Consider the following 19,313-nt stretch of genomic DNA (forward strand, 5'->3'; position numbering starts at 1 on the left):
GCTATCTATCTAATACAACTCAGAGAGTGTTCTTTAATGGAAGCTTCTCTAATGTCAAACATGTAAAGTGTGGTATACCGCAGGGCAGCTCTCTAGGCCCTCTACTCTTTTCTATTTTTACCAATTACCTGCCACTGGCATTAAACAATGCATGTGTGTCCATGTATGCTGATGATTCAACCATATATGCATCAGCAACCACAGCTAATGATGTCACGGAAACCCTTAACAAAGAGTTGCAGTCTGTTTTGCAATGGGGCGCCAGTAAAAAACTGGTCCTGAACATCTCTAAAACTAAGAGCATTGTATTTGGTACAAATCATTCCCTAAGTTCTAAACCGCAGCTGTATTTGGTAATGAACAAGTTGAGGAGATTAAATTACTTGCCATTGCCTTAGATTGTAAACTGTCATGGTCAAAACATATAGATTCAATGGTTGGGGAGATGGGGAGAGGTCTGTCCGTAATGAAGAGATATCATCTTTTTTGACACCAAACTCCACAAAGCAAGTCCTGCAGGCTCTAGTTTTATCTTATCTTGATTATTGTCATCACATGGTCAAGTACTGCAAAGAAAGACCTAGTTAAGCAGCAGCTGGTCCAGAACATCTTGCTCTACATTATAATCAGATGGCTAATATTAATACTATGCATGCCAGTCTTTCTTGGCTAAGAGTTGAGGTAAGACTGACTACGTTACTTCCAAATGGTTTGCAGTCAACTTACACACAGCACTGACACACACACTTACCCCACCAGACATGCCACCAGGGGTCTTTTCACAGTCCCCAGGTCCAGAACAAATTAAAGGAAACATACAGTATTATACAGAGCCATGATTGAATGGAACTCCCTTCCATCTTATATAGCGCAAGTGAACAGAAAACCTGGTTTCAAAAAACAAATAAAGCAACACCTCACGCCTCTCCCCCACGTGACCTACTTGTTGTGTATATGTACTGACATGTATGTGGAAGTGATAGATACATTTAAAAACATGAACATGTAGTATGTATGTAAATTGTAAAGTATTTTGTCTGTAATGTATTTTTCATTATATATCGGACCCCAGTAAGACTAGCTGTCTCCATTGGCATCGGCTAATGGGGATCCTAATAAATCAAATCAATCCCTCAAGTCAAACCCATTACAACCTAACCATGGCTCCCTCCATCCCTCCATCTCTCTATCCCCATAACCCATCATCATGGGTCCAGAAAAATGAGTGAGTGAGTGAGTGAGTGAGTGAGTGAGTGAGTGAGTGAGTGAGTGAGTGAGTGAGTGAGTGAGTGAGTGAGGAAACAGCTGAGAAAGGAAATGAGAGGATGACTCTCTGACAACAGAGAGAGATTGATGACAGGGGACATTTGATGACAAAATGGTGTAACAGACATCAGGCTGCAGGCAGCCAGGCACGTTCCAGCTGCACAGGCATGGCTGCAGTAATCCGCTTTCACTGGGCTTTAGAAGGCATGATTAAAACAAACGAGCTCTCTCACAGCTAGCACACTGTTTACAATCCTTCCATTCCATCATAATCATCAACATCATCGTCACCATCAGCAGCAGCAGCAGCAGAATTCTCATCCACATCATCATCATCACCCAACATCTCTGTCTTCATCATCATCCCTATCATTATCCCCCATCCCCATCTCACAAAGAGATAAAATGACCGAACCAGGGCCACTACATCCCCATCTCACAAAGAGATAAAATGACCGAACCAGGGCCACTACATCCACCAGAGAGATAAAATGACCGAACCAGGGCCACTACATCCCCATCTCACAAAGAGATCAAATGACCGAACCAGGGCCACTACATCCACCAGAGAGATAAAATGACCAAACCAGGGCCACTACATCCCCATCCACCAGAGAGATAAAATGACCAAACCAGGGCCACTACATCCCCATCCACCAGAGAGATAAAATGACCGAACCAGGGCAACTACATCTCCATCCACCAGAGAGATAAAATGACCAAACCAGGGCCACTACATCCCCATCCACCAAAGAGATAAAATGACCAGATCAGGGCCACTACATCCCTATCCACCAGAGAGATAAAATGACCGAACCAGGCCACTACATCCATTTCACAAGACCTAAAAGCACCAGTGACGAAAAATTGTTGACACCTCACCCAGACCCAAGAACCACTCTGCGGGACAAAATTCTGTTGACATTCCACACACACACACACACACACACACACACACGAACACACACACACACACACAGCATGCGTGCAGCATGCTGATCACAGTGTGAGGGTAATACTGTAGAAAACAGGAGGGAATGGAACAGTAAGTGCTGGTCCTCCTCTCTCCTCTAGATTTCATCCAGATACACACAAGGATATGTGTTGACCTTGTAATTATTTAGAGCGTCAAAAGCCACACTGGAAAAAGGAGAACATTCTCACACCATTAAGTTGAAATGAGTGATAATGTAGACAAGTTCTGCATGAAAACATTTGTTTCTGTTCTCCACAGTCCCGGGAAAGAGAGAGGCTGTCTTTGTGTTGTACAGTGTGTTGTTTTCATTTTGTTGTTGCCATTCATGTCTCTGACTGCTGACTGCTGGCTCTGAGCCCTGACCAGTCGGAAGTAAGACGCTTGCCCACACACTCTGCTGTGGTAACATTTACGTTATCTAGTGAGGGGACTGAGAACAGTGTTTTCCTCTGGCGTGAGGGTGAATTAATTGCATTCCCTAAACTATTAATTAATATAGTGCCTAAGATTTAGGATTTGTGTATGTGTGTGTGTCATCATGGTGCACGTGTACTACGTATGTGTGTGTCCACATGGTGCACGTGTACTACGTATGTGTGTGTGTGTCCACATGGTGCACGTGTACTACGTGTGTGTGTCCGCATGGTGCACGTGTACTACATATGTGTGTGTCCACATGGTGCACGTGTACTACGTATATGTGTGTGTGTGTCCACATGGTGCACGTGTACTACGTATGTGTGTGTGTGTCCACATGGTGCACGTGTACTACGTATGAGTGTGTGTGTCCACATGGTGCACGTGTACTACGTGTGTGTGTGTCCGCATGGTGCACGTGTACTACGTATGTGTGTGTGTGTCCACATGGTGCACGTGTACTACGTATGTGTGTGTGTGTCCACATGGTGCACGTGTACTACGTATGTGTGTGTGTGTCCACATGGTGCACGTGTACTACGTATGTGTGTGTGTGTCCACATGGTGCACGTGTACTACGTATGTGTGTGTGTGTCCACATGGTGCACGTGTACTACGATGTGTGTGTGTGTCCACATGGTGCACGTGTACTACGTATGTGTGTGTGTGTCCACATGGTGCACGTGTACTACGTGTGTGTGTCCACATGGTGCACGTGTACTACGTGTGTGTGTGTGTGTGTCCACATGGTGCACGTGTACTACGTATGTGTGTCCACATGGTGCACGTGTACTACGTGTGTGTGTCCACATGGTGCACGTGTACTACGTGTGTGTGTGTGTGTGTGTGTCCACATGGTGCACGTGTACTACGTATGTGTGTCCACATGGTGCACGTGTACTACGTGTGTGTGTCCACATGGTGCACGTGTACTACGTGTGTGTGTGTGTGTGTCCACATGGTGCACGTGTACTACGTATGTGTGTCATCATGGTGCACGTGTACTACGTTTGTGTGTGTGTGTCCACATGGTACATGTGTACTACGTATGTGTGTGTGTGTCCACATGGTGCACGTGTACTACGTGTGTGTGTGTGTGTCCACATGGTGCACGTGTACTACGTATGTGTGTCATCATGGTGCACGTGTACTACGTTTGTGTGTGTGTGTCCACATGGTACATGTGTACTACGTATGTGTGTGTGTGTCCACATGGTGCACGTGTACTACGTGTGTGTGTGTCCGCATGGTGCACGTGTACTACGTATGTGTGTGTGTGTGCCCACATGGTGCACGTGTACTACGTATGTGTGTGTGTGTCCACATGGTGCACGTGTACTACGTGTGTGTGTCCACATGGTGCACGTGTACTACGTGTGTGTGTGTGTGTGTCCACATGGTGCACGTGTACTACGTATGTGTGTCCACATGGTGCACGTGTACTACTTATGTGTGTGTCCACATGGTGCACGTGTACTACGTATGTGTGTGTGTGTCCACATGGTGCATGTGTACTACGTGTGTGTGTCCACATGGTGCATGTGTACTACGTGTGTCCACATGGTGCACATGTACTACGTATGTGTGTGTGTGTCCACATGGTGCACGTGTACTACGTATGTGTGTGTGTGTGTCCACATGGTGCACATGTACTACGTATGTGTGTGTGTCCACATGGTGCACATGTACTACGTGTGTGTGTCCACATGGTGCACGTGTACTACACGTGTGTGTCATCATAATGCACGTGTACTACGTGTGTGTGTGTCTAATTTTAAAGCCCAGCATCCAGGCTCAGTGTGTTGGTCTCGAAGTGGCCGGCTCCCCCTGAGGACAGCACAGCACTTCCTGTTTGTAATGAGGCGCAAGCTGAAATGAGGCTGTAATAATGCTGCCTGGGGTGCAGCGCCTCGCCCAGCCTCATACCCTGTCACGTACCACACAGCTCTGGGAGCATGACACGATCAATGGATATCTGCTCTCAGCACTGCCACCCTCCCAAGCCCCAGTTTAAACTGTACTGTGCTATTATAGTGAACAATAATGAACATCAAGCTTCCTAATATTGAGTTGCACCCCTTTTTGCTCTCAGAAGAGCCTCACTTCGTTAGGACATGTCAAGTTGGCTGGATGTCCTTTGGGTGGGGACCATTCTTGATACACACGGGAAACTGTTGAGTGTGAAAAGCCCAGCAGCGTTGCAGTTCTTGACACACTCAAACCAGTGCGCCTAGCACCTACTACCATACCCCGTTCAAAGGCACTTCAATCTTTTGTCTTGCCCATTCACCCTCTGAATGGCACACATACACAATCCATGTTTCAATTATCTCAAGGCTTAAACATCCTTTTCTAACCTGTCTCCTCCCCTTCTTCTACACTGATTGAAGTGGATTTAACAAGTGACATCAATAAGGGATCATAGTGTTCCCCTGGATACACCTGGTCAGTCTATGTCATGGAAAGAGCAGGTGTTCCTAATGTTTTGTACACTCCGTGTACGTGGTCTCAAATGGGGATAAGACCTTTCATACGAACACCTGTGTTCTTAGAGAAGCATTATAACCATGCACTCAACTATACTGTACTTCTTTTGTAACTGCTCTAATGAGAGGAGAGCTGACAAGTAAGCATTTCATTGTACTGAGTATACTATTCTGTAACCTGTGAGTTTGACAAATAAACGTTGATTTGATTTGAGTAACACAACCCAAACAGTGGAAAGTGGCAACGCCACCAAAATAATAGAACTCACCATCCTGGGGAAGTAGTGTTCGTACACAAGCTGGCCACTGTATCTCAGCCAACATTTCCATTTTTCAAATTAGATCGATTTTACAACCCATTACTAAAGTTTTTAGTAGGTAGTCAATCTATCAGACTTCAAGAGAAATAAATAAACAGTGAGACAGGGAGACAGAGAGTCTTACAGCGGAATAAAGAAATCCTCTTAACACATTCACCAAAAGTCTGCCTCTATCTTTCTATCTCGCTCTCGCTCTCACACACACACACACACACACACACACATGGTCTCATTTCCTCTCCTTTCTGGCAAAACCTTTAATCCCTAACAGAGAGTAAGACGCAACCTGACATTTTCTTCGGGAATAAGACACACACACACACACACACGATACATTTTGTCTGCACAGAATGCTGTTTGTTGAATATGTCATGGATAACACACACATATTATATGGAAACACACACACACATATATACACAAATGGTTCTAAATGCAGTGAGGGCAAATTCACCCACTAAGACAGGAAGACCTTTTAAAACACTAACATGGCTTTATGCCTTTTTCTCCAAGACAATGTCTGTTAGGCTCAGAATGGGAATGCAGCCCAAAACCCCTTACTTTTGATTGATTGATTTATTCTTATTTACGGCCTACCCCGGACAACACTGGGCCAATTGTGCGCCACCCTATGGGACTCCAATCACGGCCGAATGTGATACAGCCTGGATTCGAACCAGGGACTGTAGTGAAGCCGTGCCTTAGACTGCTGCGCCACTCTCCCTTACAACTCATTGAGTAACAGTAACATTAAAAAAAGCTTTATCTCAGATCCCAACTAACATACGGTCTAAATATTTGGTGCTTGGACGGATTCAGCCGTCCTATTCATCTAAACTGAGACCTTGACAACACATAATCAAATAAACCACCCATAAACAATTGTTCTCTACATGAAAGTATCTCTTTCATGAGTAACACAAAGGACAGTAAACATCAGTCCTTGGTGTTTTTATTTGGATTGGCTTTCCAGTGTTATTGAACTGTTGAATTAAATGTTTATTTAAAAATGAATGAATTACATTTTATTTTTGTGTCAAATCGCCAGTTGGCAAAACATCCCTTACAGGATTAATTGACAAATAACCAAACATTACAATTATTCACTGCAATAATTCAGTGATAATTCTTCTTCCGGTGTTCTCTGCAGTGCGCATCGCATAAAACTTTTTTTTTTTTAATTGATCAAAATCAATACATAATAATAAACAAGGTTATCCAAACAATAATTATATCCCTAGAGCAGTAAAAAATATACATACATATACACATACATACAGTACATACATATACACATACATACAGTACATACATATACACATACATACAGTACATACATATACACATACATACAGTACATACATATACACATACATACAGTACATACATATACACATACATATACACATACATACAGTACATACATATACACATACATACAGTACATACATATACACATACATACAGTACATACATATACACATACATACAGTACATACATATACTGTTTGTTTATGCTGTAACTGTTGGGTCCTGGCTCGCTCATTGGATTATGAATTATATGAATTGGCCATGCAGTATGCTAGTGGTCAAAGGAGATGTCATAAGTATAAGTACCCACCAAATCATAGCCAAGCTCAATATGATCCTAATCATCATTCAGCCACAGCCAGAGCCACAGCAGGGGCCAGACCCAAACAGAGACGATCACATTATCCACTGTTAAACCCTCCTTCATTCCACAGACCCACCTCCCACGCGCGGCCTACACCGAGCCCCGGCCTACACCCTGCCCCCTCTCCTGGCCTACACCCTGCCCCGGCCTACACCCTGCCCCCTCTCCTGGCCTACACCCTGCCCCCTTTCATGGCCTACACCCTGCCCCCACACCCTCTCCTGGTCTACACCCTGCCCCCGCTCCCTCTCCTGGCCTACACCCTGCCCCCTCTCCCTCTCCTGGCCTACACCCTGCCCCCTCTCCCTCTCCTGGCCTACACCCTGCCCCCTCTGCCTCTCCTGGCCTACACCCTGCCCCCTCTCCCGGCCTACACCCTGCCCACCCTCCATCTCCCGGCCTACACCCTGCCCTCTCCCTCCCCTCCCCTCTCCCTCTCTCTCCTTCTCTCCCCCTCCCCTCTCCCTCTGCACAACCTCATCTACTACCCACTAATCCACAGCACAGCTTAATCCTCCAAACCTGGCCACACACACAATCACAGAGACACACGTGTGAGCATGCATGCACACACACACACACACACACACACACACTAGGATATTCCTAGCACATATTCCCATAGATCAAGAGCCACACTGGCGTGAGTAGTCATGCTCAACGATACACACTGAGAGGGAGAAGGTCTCAAGCCCCTAAGAGACCGTCACACAGCAGGACACTCAATCCTCCTCCAGACACACTCATTCATGCTCCCGATCGGAACTTCTACTGATCCATTACAGTGTTTGAATGTCTATTACCCCCTAAGAGAGAGTGGATTCAAGGTTTTGACAGATTAGGACCTTTCACAGACACACACACCACACACCTGTTGGTTTAGGTTTAATTCATGCTAGCATATTAATCACACAGACACACCCCTCCCTGTTCAGTAATGTTATTGTGAGAGCAGACAAGGAAAGGCCATATGACGCAGGCTCCTCTGTCTTGATGCAACTGTCTGTCTGTCTGTCTGTCTGTCTGTCTGTCTGTCTGTCTGTCTGTCTGTCTGTCTGTCTGTCTGTCTGTCTGTCTGTCTGTCTGTCTGTCTGTCTGTCTGTCTGTCTGTCTGTCTGTCTGTCTGTCTGTCTGTCTGTCTGTCTGTCTGTCTGTCTGTCTGTCTGTCTGTCTGTCTGTCTGTCTGTCTGTCTGTCTGTCTGTCTGTCTGTCTGTCTGTCTGTCTGTCTGTCTGTCTGTCTGTCTGTCTGTCTGTCTGTCTGTCTGTCTGTCTGTCTGTCTGTCTGTCTGTCTGTCTGTCTGTCTGTCCTGTCTGTCTGTCTGTCTGTCTGTCTGTCTGTCTGTCTGTCTGTCTGTCTGTCTGTCTGTCTGTCTGTCTGTCTGTCTGTCTGTCTGTCTGTCTGTCTGTCTGTCTGTCTGTCTGTCTGTCTGTCTGTCTGTCTGTCTGTCTGTCTGTCTGTCTGTCTGTCTGTCTGTCTGTCTGTCTGTCTGTCTGTCTGTCTGTCTGTCTGTCTGTCTGTCTGTCTGTCTGTCTGTCTGTCTGTCTGTCTGTCTGTCTGTCTGTCTGTCTGTCTGTCTGTCTGTCTGTCTGTCTGTCTGTCTGTCTGTCTGTCTGTCTGTCTGTCTGTCTGTCTGTCTGTCTGTCTGTCTGTCTGTCTGTCTGTCTGTCTGTCGTCTGTCTGTCTGTCTGTCTGTCTGTCTGTCTGTCTGTCTGTCTGTCTGTCTGTCTGTCTGTCTGTCTGTCTGTCTGTCTGTCTGTCTGTCTGTCTGTCTGTCTGTCTGTCTGTCTGTCTGTCTGTCTGTCTGTCTGTCTGTCTGTCTGTCTGTCTGTCTGTCTGTCTGTCTGTCTGTCTGTCTGTCTGTCTGTCTGTCTGTCTGTCTGTCTGTCTGTCTGTCTGTCTGTCTGTCTGTCTGTCTGTCTGTCTGTCTGTCTGTCTGTCTGTCTGTCTGTCTGTCTGTCTGTCTGTCTGTCTGTGTCTGTTGTGCAAAGACACTGGAAAGTAGCTAACTCATGCCAACTCACACAACAGGTTCAAAGAAATCTAAAACCACATTTCCCAGAAAGAGTTTAGATACCATAAACTATCTGCTTTAACGAAGACAGGAAGATAACATGTCCCAATCACCTGAATCTCTACGGTTTCACAGTAGAAATCCTCAGATGTTGATAGTATAATTAAAAAAATATTTGACCTAACTACTGTCCTAAGGGAAAACCAATCAGTGACTCAGTTCACTCAATAAGCTATTATTGAAGCTTTCACTTCTTCCCCTGTCGACACAATACTGCCTACTGTTTCTATACAAGTCATACACAAGAAACAAGAGGCGGTGACGCTGTACATTTCTCTCTCAAAATGTGTTTAAAACAGACTTATACCACAAGAAATTTCCAACATCAATAAATTATATGATTTCCTTTCTGCTATTGTTTATTCTGACGAGAACTCAGAATAGTGAAAACCATCAAATAAAGGTTGGACATGAGATGCTGCTGACTAGAGACTTGGGGAGCGTTAATACTCTGTTTCCTCCATCTGTTTAGGGATCATGGGCATGTGTCTGGGCATGTGTCTTCCAGTATAAATCATCTAAAGGGGACAGCCATCTTTTCACATTCTAACAGTTAGAGGCCTGACGATCAAATTGATGTGTAGTTTATTTCTAGAGACTGGCAAGCCATTGGATATACAGTGCATGCTGGGAGATGGAATAGAACTGACATAGATGGTCAATCTATCACACAAGTCTACAGCTGGGTGTCAAAATGGGATTGAATAAGACATTTGACAGGCACCTGTTACATCTAGTTAATTATCATCTATTTTCTGATCACTGTTAAAGACTATAACTGGTCATAGAACTATCATTTTCATTCTAATTATAACTGCTCATTGTAAATGATTCTATTTCATCATTTTAAATTACTCGTTGCTGTTATGCTGCACTGCACACACAGTCTGCGTGCGTGTGTGATTATATCAGCACCATAAACAAACTAACAGGGTTTCTCTCCAAGCCCTCACTACTGTATGTGGAAGAGACTGGGTGTGACACACAGGACTGATGACCTCCAGAACAGACTAGCGTAGCAGACCGTTTATGTCAACAAAAGAAGCATGATACATTACCACATGGTGTCAGGAAACCCCTGACGTCATACAGGGTACAGAAGTAGAGAAGAGATTCAGAAACTCTTGGAGGACAATGGAATGAAAAGCTTCTTTATTATTAAAAAGTAGAACCAACGCGTTTCAGCCATAAAACAGTGCAATTCCTGAATGTACCCTGATTCAGCAGACGTACTCTGATGAAGGTGTAACTAACATGGTCCATCCATGCCATGGTCAATTCAGTATTCAATAGAAGAAGAAAAGAATCACAGAAATACAATAGACCATTTTCACGTCCTGAAGACCAGCTATACTGTAGGGTTGAATAGACTACTCACCAGGTCGTGGTTGGTGGAGTTGGAGTCGTCCTCAGGGAAGGGGATGTAAACAGCTAAGGCCACACAGTTGGCAAAAATAGAGAGCAGTATAAAGATATCAAAGGGTCTGAGGCACACGGTCAAGGAACAATGTTCAAAGTACACAGTCAATACGTGAGCAGAAATAGATAGAGCACATTGCAGTCATGTAAAGGCAGGGGGGAAATCTTAGGAAGTCAAAAAACTATAATTAAAGCAAACATGTTTAAATACAGCAACATCATCATTTTGATATATGGTAGAGAAATGACTCCTTATCATGGGATTGTCTTAATGCATCATTGGATGCTGGAATGCTGGAATCATTGAATGCAACACTGGATGCTTTCTGTGGTGGCTGCATTCAGAACTAAACTTGAATGAACTCTTTAGACTGTTTTCACCTGGGGTCTGGTCTGAATGAGTGTTTCCACCTGGGGTCTGGTCTGATAGTGTTTTCACCTGGGGTCTGGTCTGATAGAGTGTTTTAACCTGGGGTCTGGTCTGATAGAGTTTTCACCTGGGGTCTGGTCTGGTAGAGTGTTTTCAGTTGGGGTCTGGTCTGATAGAGTGTTTTAACCTGGGGTCTGGTCTGATAGAGTGTTTTCACCTGGGGTCTGGTCTGGTAGAGTGTTTTCAGTTGGGGTCTGGTCTGATAGAGTGTTTTAACCTGGGGTCTGGTCTGATAGAGTGTTTTCACCTGGGGTCTGGTCTGGTAGAGTGTTTTCAGTTGGGGTCTGGTCTGATAGAGTGTTTTCACCTGGGGTCTGGTCTGGTAGAGTGTTTTCAGTTGGGGTCTGGTCTGGTAGAGTGTTTTCAGTTGGGGTCTGGTCTGATAGAGTCTTTTCTCTTCTTCAGCTGAAAACATTTACTATGGAGACTGCAACATAAATGATTGTGTTTGTTGCTTGGAAGGGGGCCTGATGCTAACTATTGGGAGATGAAACTTGCCATAATTACTATTATGAACTGCTTTCGTCTGTAAACTAATAGACCAACATCAACAGGTGTTTTCCATGTGTGGACACAGAGAGTCCCTGTATATCTCAATTGAGACCCCCAGAAAGGATACTTCCACTCCACAAGGCTGATGCAGGCTCTGCGGATGGGATTGTTGAGGGTGAGGCAGAACAGGGCCCTGGGCGGCCTGCTGTTGGTGGAGCCGCCCTGCTTCTTGCTCTTGGCATACTGTTGCCTCTTCCTCTGTGACAACGAGCCGACCGGTGCAGGCGTGGCCCCAGGGACAGAGTTGCGGGCGCTCATGCTCTGGGAGACGTCGCCCTGGGAGTTACGAGCAGCATGGATCTCGGCCTGCCAGGAGATAGTGCCGGTCTGGGGGCAGGACTCGGGCTGGGAGGGGTTTTCTGACCAGAGGGCCGGTTTATCACCAGGGGGAGGGGCTCTGGTGCTGCTGGCATATTGTGCCCCTGAGGAGAGAATGATGGGGGGGGGGGGGGGCAGAGAAAGGTGTCAGCCAGAGAGTAAGGGGAAGGTGAAGATGAGAGAATGGTGAGAGAACCAGGGGAAAGAGAGAGGAAGGGAGAGAGGCATCAATACAAACTGTGTGAGATTCAGTGACAATGACCTCACCAGTCGATCTGTCTATACGGTGAATTTCAGAGCTCCAAACCTGCAGAACCCTCCTCTAGCCATGCTTTTAACAAACAAGTCGCCATGTGACAAATATCCAAATGAACCATTTAACGCCATTTATTTTCATGCAGATCACAGGGAGACATTACAATGCCCACAAGTGTAGCGATTGTGCTTAATTTAGTATGTACGCCTAGTTATCAAATTCTTCATAAAAAAAACATGTAAATCTCAGAAAACCACTAAATGTTATTTATATCGACAAACATGAATTTTGAGGTGAGCTAATCAGAATGACAAGCTATAATCAAAGCAATGAAATCCTTGGACAGGATAGTGATGTTGTTATTGTTTGATTGGGGGGGGGGGAGCTGAACAGGGAGCATTCCCTTGACAACTAAGGAAAACACAAAGGGTACAAGGGAAGGCTGGTCAGTGCTCAGTACACCATATGGATGCTACATAAAAGAGAAAATGATCGAAAAAAATTTAAATAATGTGGGGGAAAAAACGATTCTTTCTGTTGTCACATACTGCGAAATGTTTTACATAATCCTAACAACAAATTAATTGATCCAACATCTGTCGCTGATGCATGTGCACAAACTGTTGATGCAAAACTGAGTCAGTCTAGATTATTTTAAATAAAATTCAATTGTAGACAACTGCTGTAGACTAACAGTAAAATTCTTAAATACGGGTCCCTTTCCAGCAATGCAGAGTAAAGATAAAGAATAAAATAACAAAATATCAAATGTACTGACAAATACAACTTAATTACTTCTATCTACAGAATTCCACCGCTTCCTCTCAACTAGACCAAAATTCATAGTCCAAATTTCCATCAAATTAATCCACAAATAAACCTACCTTTTCTTACGACTAAGTTTAAGATACAGCTGATTTTTCAAATATATTACCGAGACATCAGTGAAGTATACTGCTAATAAAAAACAAGAAGATTTGAGACGTTCTCAGCTCAAAACAAATGGAAAGCATTGGACTCCAGGTCCCACGAGACACATGCGATAACACCGACACAAGACTATAGAAGAGCGCACGAGTTTCTTCCCAACAGCGCAGCGCTCCAGAGACGAATTAGTCAAAAGCATCATAGGGATGTATTTACCTTCGGGCTGTTGCTCTGCTTTTTGCATTCTCTTATCCACATTGAAACTCCTTTCTAAAACCAACACAATATAAGTGGAATAATAGGCTAAACGTTCAATCAAAATGATTTTACTACATTTAATAAAGTACACAGAACCTCAGAGATTTAGCCTACCACAAACATCCTTGAAATGCAACATCCGGGTGTTTCACATGATGGATCGTAGCTGGCTAAAATACAGACGCATACATTCTTTCCTGGATCAGTGGTCCATACAAGTCCATTTCATTGTTCAAGTTTTTTGTTTGGCCTGCCGAAGCAACATGGCAACAGCTGTGACCATCCTCTCAAGAACGAAGCGAATATGTGATTTTGGACACTGTGTCCAAGGTGTGCAAAGTGGCACTGTTCACTCTCTCATGGGCACGATTGGCATCCCATGCTAATCCGTTTAAAGACAGCATTTATACTATAGAATAGCCTTCTACTGTACTCTGCCAGGGGTGTGTGCTGTAAATAAATCGGATTCGGAGTTGGGCCAATGCCAATGAATTAAAATGACATAGTCACCATTGACCGACCTGACTTTCCTTTCCAACTAGGGCGACTGTCTCGAGACGAACCATCCAATATAGGCCATCCATAGCCTAATAACATATACAATTAACCCTAATAAATCTAACTAATAAATGATGGCACTAATATTACTGTGACAACGATGTAATAACGTTATTAAACATGTGTAGGTTTAAGGTTAATCAATGTGTTGCTCAGTAACTTCTCAGGGCAATCTGAGGCAAATGTGCCTGTGGTAACGTAAATGACGCACACACACACACGTGCACCACACACACACGTACACCCACACGCACGATTATGAAACATGCATGATTTAGGATTAATAAGAGTCACTAACTGACAATAAATGTGTTATGAGCTTAATACAAATGTATTTCTATAACCCAAAAACGAATCACATTTTGCTCGTGTTTAGGCTATAGCTTTAATGCAACTCTATGACGCTCTAAAAAGTCATTATTATTTCTCCCTCTCACATAATTCAATTCCCTGCATGGATATGTCAGACATGAAGACCTGCATACACACCTTTCAAAGTTCATATGTAAAAGGTTACATTTCACCATTCTTTCACTCTCGTTCTATCACTTGGTTTTCAATAGTTGTCTTTCAAGAGGCTATATATAGCATTGTAAAACTTTAAAGTAATATAAACTCAATACTTTTCAGTCTAAAAAAACGAAAAAGTATTATTATACACAGCTGGCGCATAAAATAATAGTCCCCCTCCAAATAGGCCTGGGGCGACATAAATCTGTCACATCTATTCCATTCTCAAATAACGTTAATATAGTAACGCACGCTCGCGGGGAGGACATCAGCTTTATGTACATACCCAGTAGCCCTATATGACTATAAACTAGCTCGTAGGTTATACGTACACTTTACTCATGCATTGTTGGCTGTTTTCTCTAACGGTGCCGGACGTCAGCATGAGGTCCTTAGGCAACATACATTGCGTAAACATGATGCACATGAGGGACACACTCTATTCACGCCACTTCAATACGAAGTGATTTTCGCTAACCCTAACCCCTTTCCTAACCTTAACCTCCTAACCTGATACGCGAATTATCCTAACCTGCTGCGTAAATTCTCCTAACCTGGTACTAAAAAGTCACTTCGTTGTTGAAGTTGCGTGAAAAGATTGTTTCCCTTTCCCATGACTTACCCCGGTGTCTTCGAACCCCGACAGTGAACGCCATATCATCTCCCTCTTCTTTGAGGCCACTCGACGCCGTTTAGTGTCCACATTCTACAACGAATCAACAGGAAATGTATGTGTATTGAAAGTACGACAGTAAGAAAGTAAGTAGTAAGTAAATTGCCTTGCACGAGCCTTGGTTTGTATGAGCCGGAATTGCTCATAGGAGCAAGAGCCTATCTCCCGTTTCAATGTATGTAGCGTGAGGCAGTTTGATGAACAGGTACACCCCCTGGACAGGACGCTAGCCTTTCGCAGGGCCTTTGTTAGAATGTGTTGGAAGGTTACCGGTTATTGGATTAGCCTACATCTACCTGCAGCCGGATAACTGTTTCACAGCAGCTATAATCCCTCAATTATAATCCCTATGTTCCTCACTGAAGCAAATGATGTTGTTGGCCTAACTGACATTATAGACTACTTCAGCAAACTAATGAAATAGTTTCAATATCAATTTCATATGCTGGCCTAGCCTGTGGCCTATGGTTTTGGACGCCCATGTCACTCATTTATCACAAATAACGGTATACCTATTTACAGATCAGGTAGGCCTATCTATTTTACTGAGAGTAGCCTAGGCCTTTGCCCAACCTCGCATTGAGGTGTTTAGTTAGTTTTTTAAACTGTCTTCCCCTATGCTAAAAGAGGCGTTAGATTTCACATGGTTGAGTGTTACATGTAGCTCCAAATTACAAAAGTGTCGCCACACGGATTATGGGAGTCGTTGAAATATATTGCAGCAATGCCACCATGTGGTGATTAGTAAATAATACAGTCTTCATAGGACTTGGTCCTGAGGAAAAATAACATTTATACTTTTAATTTTAAGAACAAATTCTTATTTGGAACAGTGGTAGTGACAGATTTGTACCTTGTCAGCTGGGGAATTCGATCCAGCAACCTTTTGGTTACTGGCCCAACGCTCTAAGCACTAGGCTACCTGCCGCCACTCCCCGAAATAAACACTTTTCCTAGATCTGAAAGAAATGTATGCATTTGGTTGGTGTAGTCATTATTTTAATCTGACAGCAGGATAGGTGGTGTTTTTTAATCATTGTTTGTGAAAAATGATTGCAGTATGATGCATCAACACTCACTATCCGTCAATGTTTCTTTGTTTTGTTATTTTGGTTATTTATTTTATTATTTTGAATTATGTTTATTTAATTTGATCCCTTAGGTCCTCGGGGGGGGTGGGATTTTACCTTTATTTAACTAGGCTAGTCAGTTAAGAACAAATTCTTATTTTCAATGACTGCCTAGGAACAATGGGTTAACTGCCTGTTCAGGGGCAGAATGACAGATTTGTACCTTGTCAGCTCGGGGATTTGAACTTGCAACCTTCCGGTTACTAGCCACTAGGCTACCCTGCTGACAATTATTATTTCTAATTAAAACCAGTGGTGTTAAAAGTACCAAATTTTTTATACTTGAGTAAAAGTAAAGAAATCTTATTAGAAAATGACTCAAGTAAAATTGAAAGTCACCCAGTAAAATACTACTACTAGTCTAAAAGTATGTGGTTTTAAATATACAGAAGTATCAAAAGTAAATGTAATTGCTAAAAGTGCAAATAGTCTGGGTAGCCATTTCATTAGATGTTCAGGAGTCTTATGTTTTGGGGATAGAAGCTGTTTAGAAGCCTCTTGGACCTAGACTTGGCGCTCAGGTACCACTTTCTGTGCGGTAACAGAGAGAACAGTCTATGACTAGGGTGACTGGAGTCTGACAATGTTTAGGGCCTTCCTCTGACACCGCCTGGTACAGAGGTCCTGGATGGCAGGAAGCTTGGCCCCAGTGATGTACTCGGCCATACGCACTACCCTCAGTAGTGCCTTGTTGTCAGAGGCCGAGCAGTTTCCATACCAGGCAGTTATGTAACCCGTCAGGATGCTCTCGATGGTGCAGCTGTAGAACCTTTTGAGGATCTGAGGACCCATGCCAAATCCTTTCAGTCTACTTAGGGGGTTTAGTTTAGGGGGTTTTATCATGCCCTCTTCACGACTGTCTTGGTGTGCTTGGACCATGTTAGTTTGTTGGTGATGTGGACGCCAAGGAACTTGAAGCTCAACCTGCTCTACTACAACCCCGTCGATGAGAATTGGGGCGTGCTCTGTCCTCCTTTTCCTGGAGCCCACAATAATCTCCTTTGTCTTGATCACGTTGAGGGAGAGGTTGTTGTCCTTGCATCACACGGTCAGGTATCTGACCTCCCTGTAGGCTGTCTCATCGTTGTCGGTGATCAGGCCTACCACTGTTGTGTCATCTATAAACTTAATGATGGTGCAGTCATGAGTGAACAGCGAGTACAGGAGGGGACTGAGAACGCACCCCTGAGGGGCCCCCGTATTGAGGATCAGTGTGGCGGATGTGTTGTTTACCTACCCTTACCACCTGGGGGCGGCCCATCAGGAAGTCCAGGATCCAGTTGCAGAGGGAGGTGTTTAGTCCCAGGGTTTGTAGGTTAGTGATGAGCTTTGAGGGAATTATGGTATTGAACACTGAGCTGTAGTCAATAACTAGTATTCACATGTAGGTGTTCCTTTTGTCTAGGTGTGAAAGGGGAGTGTGGAGTGCAATAGAGATCGCATCATCTTTGGATCTGTTGGGGCGGTATGAAAATTGGAGTGGGTCTAGGGTTTCTGGGATAATGGTGTTGATGTGAGCCTTGACCAGCCTTTCAAAGCTACAGACGTGAGCTGCATGGCTACAGATGTGAGTGCCATGGGTCTGTAGTCATTTAGGCAGGTTACCTTAGTGTTCTTGGGCACAGAGACTATGGTGGTATTCTTGTAATATGTTGGTATTACAGACTCAGAACGGGACAGGTTGAAAATGCCAGTGAAGACACTTGCCAGTTGGTCAGCGCATGCTCAGATTACACATCCTGGCCTTGTGGAAGTTATTCACATCGGCTGCAGAGAGCGTGATCACACAGTCGTCCGGAACAGCTGATGCTCTCATGCATGTTTCAGTGTTACTTGCCTCGAAGAGAGCATAGAAGTAATTTAGTTCCTCTGGTAGGCTCGTGTCACTGGGCAGCTCTTGACTGTGCTTCCCTTTATAGTCTGTAATAGTTTGCAAGCCCTGCCACGTCCGACGAGCATCGGAGCCAGTCATTAATGCACTTATTGATTAAGCCAATGACTGATGTGGTGTATTCCTCAAAGCCATCGGAAGAATCCTGGAACATATTCCAGTCTGTGCTAGCAAAACAGTCCTGTAGCTTAGCATCTGCATCATCTGACCACTTTATTGACCAAGTCACTGGTGCTTCCTGCTTTACGTTTTGCTTGTTAGCAGGAATGAGTAGGATAGAATTATGATCAGATTTGTCAAATGGAGGGCGAGGGAGAGCTTTGTACGCTTCTCTGTGTGTGGAGTAAAAGTGGTCTAGAGTTTTTTCCTTCTGGTTGCACATTTAACATGCAGGTAGAAATTAGGTAAAAATGGATTTAAGTTTCCCTGCATTAAAGTCCCTGGCCACTAGGAGTGCCGCCTCTGGATGAGAGTTTTCCTGTTTGCTTATGGCAGTATACAGCTCATTGAGTGCGGTCTTAGTGCCAGCATCGGTCTGTGGTGATATGTAGAAAGCTACGAAAAATACAGATGAAAACTCTCTAAGTAGATAGTGTGGTCTACAGCTTATCATGAGATACTCTACCTCAGGCGAGCAAAACCTTGAGACTTCCTTAAATATCATGCACCAGCTGTTGTTTACAAATATACATAGACCCTCGCCCCTTATCTTACCAGAGGCTGCTGTTCTATCCTGGCGATACAGTGTACAACCCGCCAGCTGTGTGTTATTCATGTCGTCGTTCAGCCACTACTCGGTGAAACATAAGATATTACAATTTTTAATGTCCCGTTGGTAGGACATACGTGCTTTTAGTTCTTCCAATTTATTATCCAGAGATTGTACGTTGGCCAATAGGACCAATGGCAAAGGCAGATTAGCCACTAGTCGTCGGATCCTCACAAGGTACCCCGATCTCCTTCCGCGATACCTCTTCCGTCTCTTTCTCTTGCATATGGGTGTCTGGAATAAATTCCTCTCGTTCGAATCATTAAAGAAAAATGATTCATCCACTTCAAAGTGAGTAATTGCTGTTCTGATGTCCAGAAGCTTTTTTTGGTCACACGAGACAGTAGCAGCACCTTTATGTACAAAATAAGTTACAAACAATGCAAAAAATAGCACGGTTTGCATTCAA

The 19,313-nt window shown here is 44.1% G+C and overlaps 1 protein-coding gene across 1 annotated transcript in view; it reads right to left on the reverse strand.

Annotated features, from left to right (window-relative positions):
- Positions 1 to 15,450, reverse strand: part of LOC109869746 (voltage-dependent L-type calcium channel subunit alpha-1D) — a 103,501-nt gene extending 88,051 nt beyond the window's left edge. The window contains exons 1-3 of the mRNA XM_031804042.1: positions 15,064 to 15,450; positions 11,682 to 12,036; positions 10,592 to 10,697 (exon numbers count right to left, since the gene is read on the reverse strand). Coding sequence (XP_031659902.1) covers positions 10,592 to 10,697; positions 11,682 to 12,036; positions 15,064 to 15,097 — 495 coding nt within the window. The 5' untranslated portion in view covers positions 15,098 to 15,450. The remainder of the gene's footprint in view (positions 1 to 10,591; positions 10,698 to 11,681; positions 12,037 to 15,063) is intronic.
- Positions 15,451 to 19,313: the final 3,863 nt, after the last annotated feature.

The sequence above is a fragment of the Oncorhynchus kisutch genome, linkage group LG24 (assembly GCF_002021735.2).
Source record: "Oncorhynchus kisutch isolate 150728-3 linkage group LG24, Okis_V2, whole genome shotgun sequence".
In the NCBI taxonomy this organism is placed as follows: Eukaryota; Metazoa; Chordata; class Actinopteri; order Salmoniformes; family Salmonidae; genus Oncorhynchus; species Oncorhynchus kisutch.